We start from the raw sequence: 18,033 nt of genomic DNA on the forward strand, positions 1-18,033 counted from the left end.
ACTCTAGTTCAGCATGTGTCATTCCCACGTAGTTCTGATGCAGTGATGTGGAGACCCAGATGGGAAATACTGGCCGTGGAGGGGGTCATGCTGGCTCATCACCTCAACTCCTCCTCCTGTTCATGGACTAGCCACTTTCCAAGGCTCGTGGGCCTCCTTGAGGCTAAGATGAGAACTCTTCCCTTCTGGAAGCTCCACACAACCTGCCTCCTCTGCCTGGGGATGTAATTAGTTGGGTTCATGTCCTTCTTGGGCTTCCCTGGTGGCTCAGCGGTAAAGAATTCGCCTGCAATGAAGGAGATGCAGGAGACATGGGTTTGATCCCTGGGTCAGAAAGATCCTCTGCAGGAGGGCATGGCAATCCCATGGACAAAGGAGCCTGGTGGGCTACGGTCCCTAGAGTCACAAAGAGTCAGACACAACAGAGAATGCCAAGTACGCACACCTTCTTACCTTCTGCAGCACCCAGCTCTGATTAATAAATGGCGTTTGCAGACTTTTGTATGTCCAGGAATGTTGCTAAGTGCTTTCTCATCTCATTTAAGCCTCTCAATAAGGCTGAGAGGTAGATGTTATTATCATTCATGTTTACAGATGAGAAGTCAGAGACGACTGAGCAACTTGCCCAGGGTCGCACAGCTGGGAGGATTCCAGATGATCTGACTCTACCACACATATTTTGAGTACAGGCAGGGCAGCCAGCCCATCCCTCTGTCTGCGATTTCATAATCAACCTTCAGTGAGTCTGGCTTATGCCAGCACCATTGCTATTATTAGTAATATTACTGATGAGAATTTTAATCTTAAGACTTCCCTGAGCTTCATACTTCAGGTGAGATCCTTAAAAGGATAGTGGCTGAGAACCGCTTGGGTCCTGGTGAAGATAATTCATCTTTAGAGGGTGTTTGGGAGTCACATCTGTCATCTTGAGATAACAGATCACATCTTCAGAAGAGTCAGTCATTTTGCAGATAAAGAAACTGAGGCTCTGAGAGGTTAAGCATCTTACTCACGGTCATCCAGGCAGTAAGCGATAGAGCTAGAACTGAACAAAGTTCTGACTCTCCAACCTTCCATGCTTTTTCCACTGCCCCAATCTGGATTATGCCAGATTAGGCAGGAAAACTTTCAGCCTTTCAGCCCACCCTGAAGGGCTCTGAAGACAGCTGAAGGTCCACTAGAGACAAAGTGGTCAGTGCCCTCTGGACCTAGTTAGGTGGCCAGGCAACTTGGGGTCAGCGGAAGGTGCATTCTTTCCCCTCCACATTACCCAGCCTCTGGCTTCCTGGAATTTTTGTTAGAATTCCAAATCACTTGGCAATAAGTCCTATTCCCCACAGTTTTTGCAAGCAGGAACCAGACACCCTTCAGCTTCCAGACTGTACACTTTCACACCCTTGCCTGCTTTCAACGGGTGCCAAGGCCCTTCAGCAGAAAGCAGGAAGGTTAGCCGGACAGCCAGACGACCAGAGAGTCTGGTTGTTACATCCTGGGGCTGACTCTGGAGGGCGGAAAGGACCTCAGAGGCTAACAGACCCCAGCACAGGTCCTTGGCCCACCTCTCCCTGTGCAAATTCCCTCTTTTCTGGGTCTCAGTTTCCCCACGTTGTAAAAGAAAATGCCATCCTGGTGAGAGTCAGATGAGATAATGTATGTAAGAGGTTTTACCACTAGTATTATTTGATTACCTGAAGGTCAAGCTTGTTTTAAAAACTCTCTGCTGTTATGGACACGTTCTGAATCTGGGTCCTCTAATTTGGGAGCCGTGGCATCACTGACTCAGTGGGCATGGGTTTGAGCAGACTCTGGGAGATGGTGAAGGACAGGAAGCCTGGTGTACTGCAGTCCAAGGAGTTCGACATGACTTAGCGGCTGGACAACAATCCACATGTGGTTACTGGGCCCTTAAAATGCGGCTCCTGCTACTAAGGGACTGAATTCTAAATCATTATTATTACTTCTAGTGAGATGAAATTCACATAACATGAAATTAACCATTTTAAAGTGAATACTTCAGTGGCATTGAGTACATTCACGATGTTCAGTTCAGTTCAGTTCAGTCGCTCAGTCGTGTCCGACTCTTTGTGACCCCAGAATCACAGCATGCCAGGTCTCCCTGTCCATCACCGACTCCTGAAGTTCACTTAAACTCATGTCCATCGAGTCAGTGATGCCATCCAGCCATCTCATTCTCTGTCGTTCCCTTCTCCTCCCACCCCCAATCCCTCCCAGCATCAGAGTCTTTTCCAGTGAGTCAATTCTTCACGTGAGGTGGCCAAAGTATTGGAGTTTCAGCTTCAGCATCAGTCCTTCCAGTGAACACCCAGGACTGATCTCCTTTAGGATGGACTGGTTGGATCTTCTTGCAGTCCAAGGGACTCTCAAGAGTCTTCTCCAGCTCCACAGTTCAAGCATCAATTCTTTGGGGATCAGCTTTCTTCACAGTCCAACTCTCACATCCATACATGACCACTGGAAAAACCATAGCCTTGTCTAGACGGACTTTTGTTGGCAAGGGGTTAGACACCACCATTTCTATTTAGTTCTAAACATTTTTGTCACCCCAAAAGGCAACTCTTAGGTCCACATTGAGCAGTTTCTCCCCATTCTCCCACCTGCCCAGAGCTCCTGGAAACTATCAAGCTGCTTCTATCTCTATGGATTTGCCTGTTCTGGACATCTCATAGGAATCTGGTCATACAGTGTATGAACTTTCTTGGCTTCTTTCACTTAGCAGAATGTTTTTGAGGTTTATCTGTGTTGTAGATGACTCAGTACTGTAGTCCTGTCTATTGTTGTTTAGTTGCTCAGTTGCGTCTGACTCTTTTGAGACCCAATGGATTGGAGCCTGCCAGGTTCCTCTGTCCATGGGATTTTCCAGGCAAGAATATTGAAGTGGGTTGCCATTTCCTTCTCCAGGGGATCCTCCGTACTCAAGGATCAAGTGCACGTCTCCTGCACTGGCAAATGGATTCTTTTTTGCTGAGCCACCATTGGCTGAATAATATTAATTTTAGTTAATTTAAATGTAAATAACCCTGTGTGGCTGGTGGCTACTGTACTGGACATCCAGGAACCTCTGGACCCTCTCTGGGCAGTGAAGAAACAGAACCTCCTATTGTCAGCTGGTACCTAAGAGGACCCTAGGGGAGAGGGGAAGGAACCTGGAGGATGAAGAGGCTGAGAAGGGTGCCTCAGGTTCCCTAAAGGAGCCCAAAGCTGCGGCTGATGCCTGACATGCTTGGTGTGTTTTGTTAATTTAACTTGTTCCATCCTCACAGCATCATTTGGCGTGGGTCTGACTTGCCATCATCTCTGTTTTATAGAGAGCAAGACTGGGACTCAGAGGGATTAAGTCACTCGCCCAACGTCACACAGCTGGTAAGTGAGAAGTGGCGGGTCTACAAACTTGGATCTGGTCCCTTCCCAGCACCCGTGATCTTCACCTCTAGACCACACAGTGTTTTGACCCTGATCCTGGGGGCTGCTGCCCAGGTGAAGGCAGATCCAGGACCCCAGCTGCCCCTGCATACCTTGAGGCAGGGCTTTCAGTGCCATCTCACATCAGCCTTCCTGAGCTAAGAGCTGCCTGGGACCTGGGTGTGGGAGTCAGGGCAGGGTGACCGATGGGACACCTCAGAAGAGGATTAAGGAGGAGTAGCTGCCATCAGCTCCCCATTGCTTATCAATGGGTAACCAGACCTGTTGGGGCTCCCAGTGCCTTTTCAAGCCCCCCACTATTAATTGATCCGGGAAGGCAACTCTGTTAATTGCAGACCCAGAGTAAACAGGGTTGGGGTGAATGGGGCTGATAGCAGATAGCTTTCTGGCTGTGCTGCCCTTTGCCCTTTGTGGCAGGGGCAGTGGGAAGAGGCAGGGAGTGAGTTGGAAGGAATTGTCCTAGGAATGTCTTTGGAGTCGGGGAGGGAAGACTGTCTTCTTGGGACCCCAAAGGGTCAATCTATATGTCCTCTGGAAAGAAAGCCTTCTGCTGGGCTCCCTGTTTGCTGTGCTCTGTCAAAGGGCTGGGGACCATCAAAGGGCTCTGATGTTCCTCTTTCCCTCTCTCCCCTTGTCTGTCCATCCGTTTTTTTTATCCCTTTCAATATCGTTCCATCCTTCCTTTCTTCCATTCATCCACTCTCCCCGTACATCCGTCCGTTTTTCTTTCCTCTCTCGCCTTTCACTCGTCCAATCTTCCCTTATTCTGTCTGTTCATCTGAAGGTCCCTTCTTCCCACCCACCATCCCTCACTCACCTTCATATACTTCCTTCTCCCTAGGAAGTGATCATGTGTTTCTTGAGAAATCCAGGGAGGAGGGTGAGGGCAGTCCTTTGAGCCCTTGGATTTCTGAGTCTGCCCCTGCGTGGCCCTGGTGGAGTTAGCTGCCTGACTCTAGTGTAACTAGTGGAGTTATGCTGGCCACAGCTGAGTGTTAGATGGGGTCTCTCTTTCCTTGAGGGAGGATAGAATCTCCTTCCTTCAGCCTAGGGACCACATGACTGATTCTCCAGGGGGGGACACTTGGAGAGTGAAAGGGGGTGCTGTTAACGGTGGCGCTTGGGCAGTGGAGTAAGTAACCTGAAACTGACCTGGACTAGCAGAACATCTAGTCCACTTTCCTTAGTCCTAGCTGGAGAGCCTGTGACTCAAACAACCTCTCTCTCCCAAAGCTGAGCCTGGATTTGGGGTTGAGTCTGTCAGTAGCAACTTGTATCAGCATGAACCCCTTGGTCAGAGTTTGGTGTCTGACTCCCTCTGGGAACCCGCACTCATTGTGACATGGAACAGTCCTGGCAGGGTTTTCCAGAAGTTGTTACATGCTAACAACACTGTGTGGTGGGCAATGCAGATATTATCATACCCCTTATACAGATGAGAAAATTGAGGCTGAGTTTGAAGGGGTTTTCTGAAGCCTCAGTTCAGTTCAGTTCAGTTCAGTTGCTCAGTCGTGCCCGACTCTTTGCGACCCCATGAATCTGAAGCCTCACAGATGGATAAATAAATCCCTCAACCCACTCCCAGTCACTCTAAATAATGTCGGATCTACAACCTGGTTTCCAAATCCCGAACCTGTTCCCATTTTATAGATGAGACACCTGACACTGGAGTGGGGAGGTGAATTTCTCATTAACCCATAGGCTGTGCGTTGGTGGAGACTTTGGCAGCTCAACCCCAGGGCAGGCATGGCCCCCAAGAGTTTACAACAGCAGGATGTAACAGGGGCTACCATTGATTAAGTCTCTATTGATTGCCAGGCCCTGTCCTGGGTGCTTTGCACATTTCCCAGGGACCCAGCTAGTTTGGGTGGGCAAGCAAGATGGCGGCCCCCTTTCCTTCTGCTCCCCGCCCTCCTACAGAACTCGGGTTGATCTGGGGGCAGGATGTGTCCTCTCAGGGCCCTGCCACCACCCATTAATCCCTAACTGCTGCAGCTGGGAGATAAGATAGCACCAGCCCATTAATCAAGGCTGCCTGGCAGGGAGGATGGGGGTGGGGTGAACACCACCACCTCACAGGTGGAGATAAGCCCCCTCCTCCTGTCTTCCTCTGGGGCTGGGGCTAGTGGAGGACGCTGGGAAGTTTCAATCCCCAGTATCTGGGTGGGTGGGTGGAGCCTACGTTGGTTACCTGGGTAGGGGGCGGGGGGCGGTGACCCTGGAAAGCCAGCCTGAGGGGGCAGCTGGATTGAGAGGAGCCAGGGGATTGGGTTCCGGCCTCTGTGCTCCCTCAGCCGCGTCTGTCTTCAGATAAGCCATCGCATCTCTCTGGGGCTGTCTCTGCATCTGAACGAATGTGATGGGGCTGGACTGGGTGACCTGGAGGGAGGGACCTTTCACCGTGAATGTGCCGGGTGACTTGCGCTGGGGCAGCTGAAGGGTGGGAGTGGGAAGAGGCACTGCCTTGGCGAAGGAACAACAGGCTGGGTGGGGGTTTGTCCCAGAGCCCTGGCGGGATTTGGGTGGGATTTGCCCAGAAGCCATGTTAGTCACGCTCACAGGAAAGCACGTGGGCGGTGGCGGTGGTGGGGGCTGGGGATGAGACGGGAGAGGGAAATGGGCCTTAGAGCCACCGCGCCCTTCAGGTGGCCGTGCACTGCTTCTGGGGGCTGGAATTGTGGCACTGGACCCGCACCCCAGCTCCGCTACTGTCTGTGTAATCTTGGGTGGGTACTCAAATTTTGGCACCTCGGTTTTCCCATCTGTAAGACAAGGATGATGGTGTTTCCCTCTTGGGACTTTTGTTAGGAAGATGCATGTGAAGTGCTTATTAGCTCAATGCCTGGCAGATGGTAAATGCTCAGTAAATATTAGTTATTATTCTTTCTTCCATGGCCAGTTCCACAGGGTCTGGACCCTCCTCAATGCAGATTGTCTGTGACTACAGTGATGGGGAGGAGACTGGGGCAACTCAACCCCAAAGCAAATGCTGGTCCAAGGATGCTGATTACAAAGTGTCTTAGTTGTGTTTTCATTCTAATAAACATCAGACTTAAAACAGAAAACATTATCTCCATAGTTCTGTGGGTGGGAAATTCAGCCACTGAGTTGGGTAGCTCTGACTCAGGATGTCTTATGAGGTTGCAGTGAAGAATTGACCAGGCCTGCCTGCTGATATCTGAAGGCTTGACTGGGGCTGAACTTGCTTCCACGTTCACTCAGGTGGCTGCTGGCTGGAGGCCACGTGAGCGGCTTGAGTGTCCTCACAATGTGGCATCTGGCTTCTCTGGACTGAGAGATCCAGAAGCAAACGTGGAGGAAGCAGTGCTTTTCATCACCTGCTCTTTGCAGTTGCATCATCATTCCCCCTTTATTCCATTTGTTAGAGGCAAGTCACGAAGGCCAGCCCACGCTCAAGGGAAGGCAGGAATATCAGAGAGAGACATAAGCAATAACAGCTCTTTTACTCTTGGGTGCTTTATGCTGGGAACTTGACACACACGGTCTCTAATCCCCACAACCACAGGAATTCTGCATCTTTCATGGATGAGAATACAGTGGTTCTGAGAGGTTAAGTGATTTGTCTAAGGTCACCCAGGCAGGAGGTGTCCATGGTGCTATCTGGTCCTGGGAGGACATTTCCCATCCCAGGCACCTCCCAGCTTCAGCCACACCCAAGCCAGCCTTGGCTTTGAAACCACATGTGACCCATCTTAGGTAAGAAGGCCTACTTGGATGTAGAATTGGTGCTTTTGAACTGTGGTGTTGGAGAAGACTCTTGAGAGTCCCTTGGACTACAAGGAGATCAAACCAGTCAATCCTAAAGGAAATCAACCCTGATATTCATTGGAAGGACTTGATACTGAAGCTGAAGCTCTAATACTCTGGCCACCTGATGCGAAGAGCTGACTCATTGGAAAAGACACTGATGCTGGGAAAGATTGAGGGCAGAAGGAGAAGGGGATGACAGAGGATGAGATGGTTGGGTGGCATCCAACCATCAATGGATTGATTCAATGGACGAGAGTTTGAGCAAGTTCCTGGAGCTGGTGATGGACAGGGAAGCCTGGCGTCCTGCAGTCCATGGGGTCACAAAGAGTTGGATGCGCCTGAGCAACTGAACAACATGAGGCACACCTAGGCAGGGCATGTGAAAAGCAGGGCTCTTTAGAGTCACGCTGACCTGGGTTCGGATTTTGTCTGCACCACCTTCACTATGCCTCTAGTCCATATGGTGAGTCCCCACCCAGCAAGGATAGATGAAGTGTGTGATGCAGCAGGTGTGCCTTGCTAGCTGTTATTGTCATGGGGTAGGACTGGGTAACTCTCGGGGCTGGTCTGCTAGAGGGCTGTCTTCCCTCTGAATAATGTGCTCTCCTGGTGGAAGCCCTGTCCTGCTTCCTGGTCTGGGGTCCCTATCTAGGCGGAGACAGAACATCTGAGGCATTTGATGCCTTGCCAACCCTGTGGATAGGGCTGAGGCCAGAGTGGGCTCCAGACCTGCAGGCCTCAGGGCAGTGCCCTCTCACTGTGGCAAGACTCAGGCCAGGCTACTGATTGCCCTCAACACCCCCAACCCCTCCTGGCTGGGAGCCCACCTGAACCTCTTACTCCTGCCTTCAGCATCTTCAGTGTGGAGGGACTGCCATGCACTTGCTGACTTTAGCCAGCAGAGGGAGCAAGTGCTGTGTCTGGGAAACTGGGAGGCTCCAGGCTGCCTAGCAGTGGGTGTTCATCCCAGAGGCTCCTCATGGGGTGGACTGGGTGACTTGGAGTGGAACTGGCAAGGGTGGGGGCTTCATCCCTTCTGAAGGGAGCTGTCTGTGAAGACCTAGGGCTCTGGATGGGGCCATGTGAAAGGAAGAGAAAGGGATCCAGAGGAGGAACAGAAGCCATCATTTCTCACTCCATAACCTGTTCAGTGAACACATTCAGTGCCTACTCTTGCACTGGGAGACTTTGTCACATGGGGATCCTCACTGGGCTGACGTTCAAGTAGGGAGGCTGGGACAGGCAGATGTGCAAGTGAAGTAATTGCAAACGTGATATAAAGGACATAGAGGGCCGGTGACTTAGATGGTAAAGAGTCTGCCTGCAGTGCAGGAGAACTGGGTTCGATCCCTGGATCAGGAAGATCCCTTGGAGAAGGGAATGGCTACCCACTCCAGTATTCTAGCCTGGAGAATTCCATGGACGGAGGAGCCTGGTGGGCTACAGTCCATGGGGTCGCAAAGAGTCGGACACAACTGAGAGATTAGGCATGGGAGAGGCCATGCCTGGGGCCTGGCTCCGTGACTTAGCTAGGTGACCAGGTGGGGTTGAGGTACAGCCAGTCTGGGAGTGGGGACTGCCTCTTCTACAGGCGCTTTCTAGCTACGGGGTCCCATCGTCACCAGAAAGCACCACATGTCACCATGGGAGCTGACCACCTGCAGGCTTATCCAAGGAGCTGGTCCTTAGAGGCCCTGGAGTTGGTCAGGCCTGGCTTCCAGCCTGACTTGGTCACTTGCCGACTGTGTGACCTTTACCGAGACACATAACTTCTCTGTTTTGGCATCTCCAAGGACTGATAGGGATTCCTACATAGCATGTGGACTGGGCTGTGTTCATCCAACTCTGTCTCTGGCCAACTGGGGGCCTTAGACACATGTATTAGTTTTTTTGTTGCTGTGGTAATAAACGTCCACAAACTTAGCTGCTTAAAACAACCCACACCCATTCATCATCTCAGTTTCTATGGGTCAGGAGTCCAGGCATGGATTAGTGGGGTCCTCTGCTCAGGGTCTCACAAAGCTGCAGTCAGTGTCTGCTGGGAATGGGGTCATCTGAGGCTTGGTATCCTCTTCCAAACAATCCTCTGGCTTTTGACAGAACTAATTTTCTTATAGCTATGGAATTCATCGAGGCCACATCTTCAAGGCTAGTAGGAGAGACCTTTCTGCTGTATCACCTTCTTTAACGGGACTCACCTGATTAGGTCACGCCAACCGAAGATAATATCACTTTTAATTAACTCAAAGTCAACTGACTATAATATTTTATTATATTCACTGGTTCCACCCACATTCAAGGTGAGGGTACTATTCAGGCCGTGTGAATTAGGTGGTAGGAATCTTAGACTTCTAAGGCCATCTTTATTTAGAATTATTAATATGATGAAATTAGTTTGATTAGTAATCATGCAATGATCAGTAATGATTATTTCTTAATTTGTTCTTTAGTTTTGAAACAAGCAGACAGAGAAGAAATTTCAGTTTTGAGGATATTCAAATTCAGTAAAATATTTCACATATAAACAAAAATTTCTTACCAAACAAAAGCTTTCTACTTGTTGCTTCACACTGCAGCACAGTTTTGATTTTAAACACAGAACAAGCCTCCAGGTGGTCCCATAGAATGAGAGAACTGAAGGAACTCAAGTCCTGCTTTTTTGTTTGTTTGTTTGTTTTCACACCCAGTGGGCTATCATTTTTTATTTTGAATTTACTGTTTAAATGTAGGAATGTGTCATATCTTGGGGTGTGAACACAAATTGCAGCTGAAGTGTGCTTGAATGAATTGGAACAGTTAGGAACTTAGCCCAGAAACACACAAGCAGGAAGCAAATACAGTGAACGGATAAATGGTGGTGTATCCGTGCAGTGGAATATTTGTTGTTGTTCGTTTGCTCAGTTGTGTCCAACTCTATATAACCCTGTGGACTGCAGCATGCCAGGCTTCTCTGTCCTCCACTATCCCCTGTAGTTTGCTCAAATTCATGTGCATTGAGTGATGTTATCTAACTGTCTCATACTCTGCCACCCCCTTCTCCTTTTGCCTTCAATCTTTCCTAGCATCAGGATCTTTTCCAATGAGACAGCTCTTCAGGTGGCCAGAGTATTAGAGTTTCAGCTTCAGCATCAGTCTTTCCAATGAATATTCAGGGTTAATTTCCTTTTAGGATCGACCGGTTTGATCTCCTTGCAGTCCAAGGGATTCTCAAGAGTCTTCTTTAGCACCACAGTTCAAAAGCATCAATTCTTCGACTCTCAGCCTTCTTTATGGTCCAACTCTCACATTCCATACATGACTGCTGGAAAAGCTATAGTTTTGATTATACAGATCTTTGCTGGCAAAGTGATGTCTCAATGGAATGTTATTCAATAAGAAAAAGAAATGAGCTATCAGCCATGAAAAGACATGGAGGAACTTTAAATGCATATTGAGAAGGGAAAGGAGCCGATTTGAGAAGGCTACCTACTGTGTGATTCCAACGTTATGACATTCTGGAAAAGGAAACTATGGAGATGGAGAAAAGATCAGGAGTTTTCAGGGCTTTAGGGAGGGATGAATGGACAGAGCACAGCAGATGTTTTAGGACGGTGAATCCATTTTATAAAATGTGGAATGGTGGATACATTGTATTTTTGTCAAAATCCATAGAAAATGCAATGCAAAGAGTGAACCCTAATGTGAATGGTGGATTTTGGTTGCTAATAGTCTGTCAATACTGGTTTGTCAGTTATAACAGATGTACCACACTTATGTAATATGTTAATACTAGGGGTAGCTCTGTGCACTCAATTTTTCTGTAAGCCTAAAACCACTCAGAAAAATAAAGTCTATTAATTAAAAAAAAATACCACATGTGTAGATAAGTCTGTGTGTATCAAAGGCTGCCCAGATAATTGGATCTTTTAATTAACTGCCACATAGAATACGATGTTTATTAAAGGATAAGGAATGAAAATGTGCTAATTGGAAGTTAACATGTATTAAAGACCAACAGTAACCGTAACACTAGTTTAGAAATTAGACCAACAAGTGATTTTTTGAGGGAAGGATATTTTATCACTGATACAGTTTAAGACTGTGGTTTAATGATAACAAAGTGGAGACTGACTTTGGTTTGTTTCTCTGGTTTTCAGAGTCTCTGCACTGCACCCACGTTTCGCCTGCACTGGGGTGGACCACGCCTGCCCCACCCTTGGTCCACCGCTGCAAGAAGCCAAGTGTTTTCCATCTCTGCACAGCATATCACTGAATGCTGCTTCATATCTCACAAGGTCTTGTTGAGAAGAGAAAGGAACTCTTTATTCCTGTGTATCTTTTAAAAACATTTAATTTTCGACAGGGTTTTTTTTTTTTAGAGCAGTTTTAGGTTTACAGCAAATTTGAACAGAGCAGAAAGTTCCTGTATACCCCTGCCCCACACATGCACAGCCTCCTCAACTATAGACAACCCACAGCACAGTGGTCCTTTTATTTTTTCATAGTCGATGAGCCTGCATTGAAACATCACGGTTACTCAAAAGCCCATAGTTTACATTCGAGTTCACCCTTGGAGCTGTGGTTCTCTGGGTTTGGACAAATGTATGACAACATGTATCCACCATTCAGGTGAAGAGTTGGACCTAAAATCCTTTTCCTGTTTATCCTTTCCTCTTTTGTAATCCCGGGCCACCACTGATCTTTTTATTCATAGTTTTGCTTTTCCAGAAAGTCATGGAGTTATACAGCATTTTCAGATTGATTTCTTTCACTTAGTGATAATGGATTTGTTTCCACTGTATATTTTCATGGTTTGATAACTCATTTCTTTTTCTCACTTAATACTATTCCGTTGTATGAATATGTGCCACAATTTATTTACCCTCTTGTGTCACACGCTTCTTTCTAAGGCAGCCCCTGGCAGTCGAATTACCACAAGTGATTGACAGGTGTCACCTGGAACACAGAAGAGTCCAGCCTTCTCTAAAACAGACCAACTAATACATGAAAACATCCTTGAAGGGTTCGTTTCTACTGTCTATTGTTTCCTCGGTTTTTCTCATGGATGTCTGAATACTATGTAGAAAACTTGGATTCAAAATGTAGAATGTATTTTTGTTTGCTTTGCATGAATGCTTGGGGGGTGCTACTATTCTGGGATCACCATAATTCAATTTCAAGGCTTGACATTTTTGGTGAGAAACCAGGGGACAAGTCTGAGCGAGGGCTGGTTTATGCCTTCTCTGCACCCTACCCAGGTGTGTAGTTCCACTGCCGTGAGGGTGCGGGTCTCAGCTTTCCCACCTGTGACAAGCTCGGGCTTTTCTCTTCTTTTTCTCCAGCCCTGTGTGGACACTCAAACCCCAGCTCCCACTGCAGGACCCGTTTCTCCTGAGTAAGCAAATGTTCTCTGGACATCTGAGCAGCTTTGTGGGCTGGGCTTCTCTCTGGATTCTTGTCTTCTCCCGGATCTTAGCCCAGCAGTTCCTCAGTACTTTGTCATCTTTGTTGTTTTCAAGAAGATGTTTTTTCAGTTTTTTTTTGGCTCACCTTCTTTTCACTATCCTCAGTAGAGAACTGGCCTGAATTACCTTGCCCACCCTGACCAGGAGTTCACATGAAGAATGAGTGACTGTGACCTTGCTATGTGAGAAAGAGTAACACCTGCCTTATTCGTGGCAGGAGACTTTACGGGCTTCCTGGGCTTATTTTCGTCACAAAGATCCCCACACTGGCCAGGCACACAGCTGTCCTAGTCATGAAGGATGAGTGATGCCATTGCCATGAAGTTACCCTCTTGGCCTCAGTTTTCCTCTCATCACAAGCAGAAGTCGCAATAGTTGAGGAGTCAGGAGATTTGGTTTCAGACCTGGCTTTGCCACTTGCTCATTCCTTGCCATGGGTACGGAAGTTACTTCCTCTTTTAGGTCTTTGCTTTTCTTTTTTTAAAATGCTTATCTGCAACCTGGGATTAAGAATCAGATCCCCTAAGATTATTTTGGAAGATAATGTCTGTGAAGATGCCCAACTTGCTGCTTGACACATGTAGATGCTCAAAACATGTTTGATGAATGTTAATCTGAACCAGTTACATGACTGTATTGATTTAGTGGCAACTACTAGAAAAATCACCCAAATAACAATAGCTTTAAAAAGAATTTATCCCTCTCTCTCATGTATCAGACATCGGAAGGCAGGTGGTTCAGGGCCAGGTTGGCAACTCCACATTTGTCCAGGCCTTAAACATGGATCATCCTACTGCTCTTTGATCCTTACTGCATCCCCTTGTGGGGCAAGGCTGCTGCTGAGGCTCCACCTGCATCTCAGGTGGCAGGAGAAGGAAGGGCAGGAAAGGGCACACGTTCAAAGGGACTTCTTGGGGGTCCTTCACAAGACACCTGCTTAATGCTTTGGCCCAAACTTTGCATATGGCTCACATAGAGCTGCTGGGGAAGTGGGGACATGGAATCTCTGAAACTTGGCTACTTGTAAGTTTTCTTTTCTAAGGAAATAAGGAAAAGCAAATTTGGTAGGCAACTGGCAGTTTCTCCCACAGTGACCGTGAATGAATCACTTTTCCTTGTTGAACTTTGGTGTCCTCTTCTATAGAAATTGGTGGCGATGGTCTGGGCACTATTGGCTTTTGGGTGGCGCGATTCTTCACCGTGCAGAAATGTTTTAATGCGATGCAGGACATTGAACCTATCTGGGCCATGCCTGTTAAGTGCCAGTAGTAGCCCCAGGCATTGTGATGACCAAAACAACCCCACTCTTTCTAACTGCCCGTTAGGATCAATGCTACTCCCTGTTGAAAACCCTTGGACAAGACGATTCCAAGAGAGTGACATCTGTGAGAGCCGGTGATTCTATGATGCTTGGGCCTCAGGAACTTTCATGTGTCACACGAGCAAATGGAAAGGAGAGGATGGGGATGAAAATAGCTGCTCTTTTCATTCTCCCAGTGTTGGGAGGAGAAGGAATCCTTACGCAGCTAGAGCCAAGGTCACTGGCCTCCAGGTGCTCAGAGGAGGAGAAAGCAAAGAGGAAGGAAGGAGCCAGCACAGACCCTTCCAAGGCATGGCAGGAACCCAGAACACCTGGTCCCAACAGGGGCCCATTTCCCCTCCCAAGGCCCTTCACCGTGCCTCTGGAGGGAGAGCCACCTCTGGAGAAGCTGGCATGCTGGCCTCCATCTGTCATGATGGCCTCATTAGTGGCTCCCGTGTCCATTGGCGGGATCTCATAAGGGCGGCCTGTCTGACCTTTGGGGCAGCAGATGCTACATCTGGCAGGCCTGATCAAGCCCAGGGGTGCTGCTGCTTCTCCCTCGGGCTCTCTGTCCTTGCCTGCCTGGGGTCCCTCCAGGGGTGGCAGTCGGGTGGGTCATGGGATACTCAGCCCAGTGGGTTCTGATGGAGCCAGGGGGAGGAACTGTGGGCTCCAGGGTCACACTGCCTGGATTCAAACCAGATTCTCACACTTACTTAACTGTGTGACTATGCCTGAGACCTCTTTGTCTTGTTCGGTCCTCATCTGCACAATGGAAATAATAATAGTTCATGCCTCACAAGGTTGCCATCAGGCTTAAATGAGACAATGTGGATAGAACATGGAGAAGCGTGCCTGGCATACTTTGGGCACTCAGTAAGTGGTGGCCCTTGTTCTTCTGGGTGGAGCCCTGGCTCTCTCTTTGTTCCTTGCAGGAAATTCTGGTGCACACAATACGGCTTCTGGATTTTAAGCAGCTTGTCTGAGGTTCCAGAGTCAGCCAAACCTCATGTGCTCCATCACCCCATGGTGAAGAGAGACGCTCCCTGGAGGGAGTGGGGAGTGGACCAGCTGAGGCCACACAGCAGGCAGAGCCCCCAGCTGCCCCCAGCTGTGCCCACTGCAAGTCTGGAGCTCAGAGAGCCACCTGCCCCTGGGCAAACAGAGACGCAGACTCAGCCTGTATGCAGCCTTAGGGTGTCACCTGCAGCCTCATCTCAGAACCTGTGCTGGGAGTCGGAGCCACCCAGGCCACCGGCAGGGAAGGGCTCATGAAGGGCTCCTGTGAGTTGCCAGCAACTCAGGGCCCCAGTTGCTTGTTGCAGGGGAAGGTGTGGGGTTGAAGGGAGTGGGCAGGCCAGGCTGGGTTCTGAAGGCACACTGGGGAGGCCAACAGAGCCACAGCTCGGGCACCTCTCACCCCTCCAAAGCTCCTGCTCCTGGGGTGTGGAGAGGGGGTGAGGGCTGTGCTGGGGGCTGCAGGGGCTTGAGACCAACGAGCGGGATATGAGGTCGGGACTTGAGCCAGCGCGGTCTGGGTTGTGGCATTCAGTATCCGTGAGCTAACATAATAATTCCGGCACTATCGTTATAGATGGCCATGAATAATGAATATGAACTAGCAAGGAGTATAACTATTTTTAGTGCTTTAGTGTTTTTAGTGCTTCCTGTGTGCCAGGCATCAGGCCAGGCTCTATCTCTGAACTGTCTCCTTTAATCCTCTAGTCTTAGGAGGGAAGTGCTGTCAGTTTTGTTTTCAAAGAGGAAATGGCACAGCGAGGGCCTCAGTGGTTAGTTCAAGGTCACGCAGCAGATGAAGCAGAGGCTGGGACTGGACCCCACTATGTCCACCCCATGGGTTACACACTGGACGTAGACGCTGCATATTAGCTGGGAACCACTTTGCCTCTTGGGATTTCCTTTTGTTCACCAGCAAGATGGATTTCTTTTTTAGATACTTTTATCCTGATTATATCATAGGGTAGTGAGTGGTCAGAACTAATTTAATAAGGCATGTGACCAAGTATTTGTATGTTCATCCATTATTCAATCAGCAATGATTTATCAAGCCCCTGTCTGGAGCTGGTCACTTTTCTAAGGACCAGAGAGATTCTAGGAACCAGTCAGAACAGTTGAGGTCCTTCCTTGGTCCCACTCATGGGATCTAAATAGGGCAGGGGGGTATGGGTAAGGAAATACCCAATAAACCTGTCAATGAATGATCAAGTATGGTGATTTCTCATAGTGCACTGTGCCATGAATAAGACAGGAGATGGGACTCACTCGACCTCAGATGGGTTGGTAGAGAGGGACCATTTGAGCAGCTGGAGCCTGTTGATGTAAAAGAGCCAACCGTATAAAGAACATTCCCCATTAGGGGTCACAGGGAAGGTCTGGCTGGTGGCTGGACCACCATAAGCAGAGGGGAGAGAGGTATGGGATGGAGCTGGGGGTCAGGCAGGGGCCGCTAGGAGAGGCCTGTGGGTACTGGCAGGGAGCTTGAGTTTTACTCTCAAGGTAATGGGAACCCAGCTGTCTGTTAACACTAGTTCAATGGCCTGATGTTCTACCACTCTTGAAACTGCCCCCACTGGATGTAGGTGTCTGCAACCACTCTAGGCAAACACATCTACACAAGGCAGATTCTGCTCCCTCTGATGAATCAGAATGGTGCTAGCTGCAAAGGAGGCTAAACAGGGGAGTAAGGTAGAGGAAAGAGTTTCTCTGGCTGGAGAGAGGAGGCAGGAAGGAGAGCTGGGGCTTGAGGTGGGGCGTGGTAGGCTGCCCCAGTGCTTCTGCATCATGCACCATCACACACCAGCATAGGATGGTCTGGGCTGGGCCTGAAATCCTGCATCTCACATGAGCTCTCCAGAGATGCTGATGTGGCTTGTCTGTCACCCACACTTCCAGGAGCATGGGTAGACATCGCTGAAGAGTTTTATGTAAGAATGGTTACCTGATTTCCGTGGTTCTGTGGAGAAGGCCGTGTAGGGGACAAGAGGGGACACTGGGAGGCTAGTCAGGAAGCCAAAAATCATGGTCATTTGGGTTAAGGTGGTGGCAGAGGCTATGACACTGGTGGGTGTTTTTTTTTTTTAATTTAGAAAATTGTGGTAAAATATTCTTAACAAATTTTTATTATTTTAATCATTTTCAAGGGTACAATTCAGTGGCATTATATTCATTCCCAGTGTTGTGCAACCATCATCACCATCCATTTCCATGGCTTTCTCATCATCCCAAACAGAAACTCTGTACCCATTAAATAATAACTCCCCATTCCTCCTCCACCCAGCGTCTGGTAATCTCTGTTCTACTTTCTGTCTCTATGCATGTGACTATTCTGGGGTAATTCATAGAAATAGAATCATACAATATTTGTCATATTGCTTCTGGCTTATTTCATTTCGAATGACTTCAAGGTTCATCCACACTGTAGCTTGTATTAGAACATCACTCCTTTTTACAGTTAAATAATGCTCCGTTCTATGGATATTATGTGTTTTGTTCATTCATTCATCTGTTGATAGGTATTTAGGTTATTTCCACATTTTGTCCATTGTGAAGGATGCTTCTGTGAACACGGTGTGTAAGCGTCTGTCGTAGTTCAGTGGTTGGTTTTGAGATATGTTTTGGACCCATCAGACCTTGCTGATCGTAGGAAGGAAAGGCAGGGATAGAATTAAGAATGATTCCAGGTCATGGTGGCATTTATGTAGATGGGGAAGATGTTGTAAAGTGCTCTGCAAACATCAGGTAGTATCGTTATTTTATTTAGAATTGTTCTAAGGAGTTAGCTCTGAAATTGTCACTAAAGACACCAAAACATCACTTTTGTAAGTCATACATCTAGGGCCTGGGAACTCCAGTTACCACACTTCAGTAACTGCCTGATTTAAATTGGGACTTGGCAGACGGTGGCCCACAGACCAAATCTAGCCCACCACCTGGTCTTATACAATCCGAGAGCTAAGAATAGACTTCACAGTTTTAAATGTAAATGTGAAAAAAGACCATGTAGCCCTTTAGCTGACAGTTGTTCAGTTTTGCTTTCTGGCTCGCACAGCCTAA

General features: G+C 48.2%; 1 protein-coding gene across 2 annotated transcripts in view; it reads left to right on the top strand.

Annotated features, from left to right (window-relative positions):
• ZFYVE27 (zinc finger FYVE-type containing 27) overlaps nucleotides 1–13,623 on the top strand; it is a 57,536-nt gene extending 43,913 nt beyond the window's left edge. The window contains exons 10-11 of one of the 2 annotated variants that reach the window (XM_088842241.1): nucleotides 3,327–3,381; nucleotides 11,349–13,623. In XM_088842241.1, the coding sequence (XP_088698367.1) occupies nucleotides 3,327–3,355 (29 nt within the window). In that variant the 3' untranslated portion in view covers nucleotides 3,356–3,381; nucleotides 11,349–13,623. The remainder of the gene's footprint in view (nucleotides 1–3,326; nucleotides 3,382–11,348) is intronic. The other variant, XM_088842240.1, reaches the window with a different exon arrangement.
• The last annotated feature ends 4,410 nt before the right edge of the window (nucleotides 13,624–18,033 follow it).

Source organism: Moschus berezovskii, chromosome 12 (genome assembly GCF_049115385.1).
Source record: "Moschus berezovskii isolate FMDL1 chromosome 12, NW_MosBer_1.0, whole genome shotgun sequence".
Lineage (NCBI taxonomy): Eukaryota > Metazoa > Chordata > Mammalia > Artiodactyla > Moschidae > Moschus > Moschus berezovskii.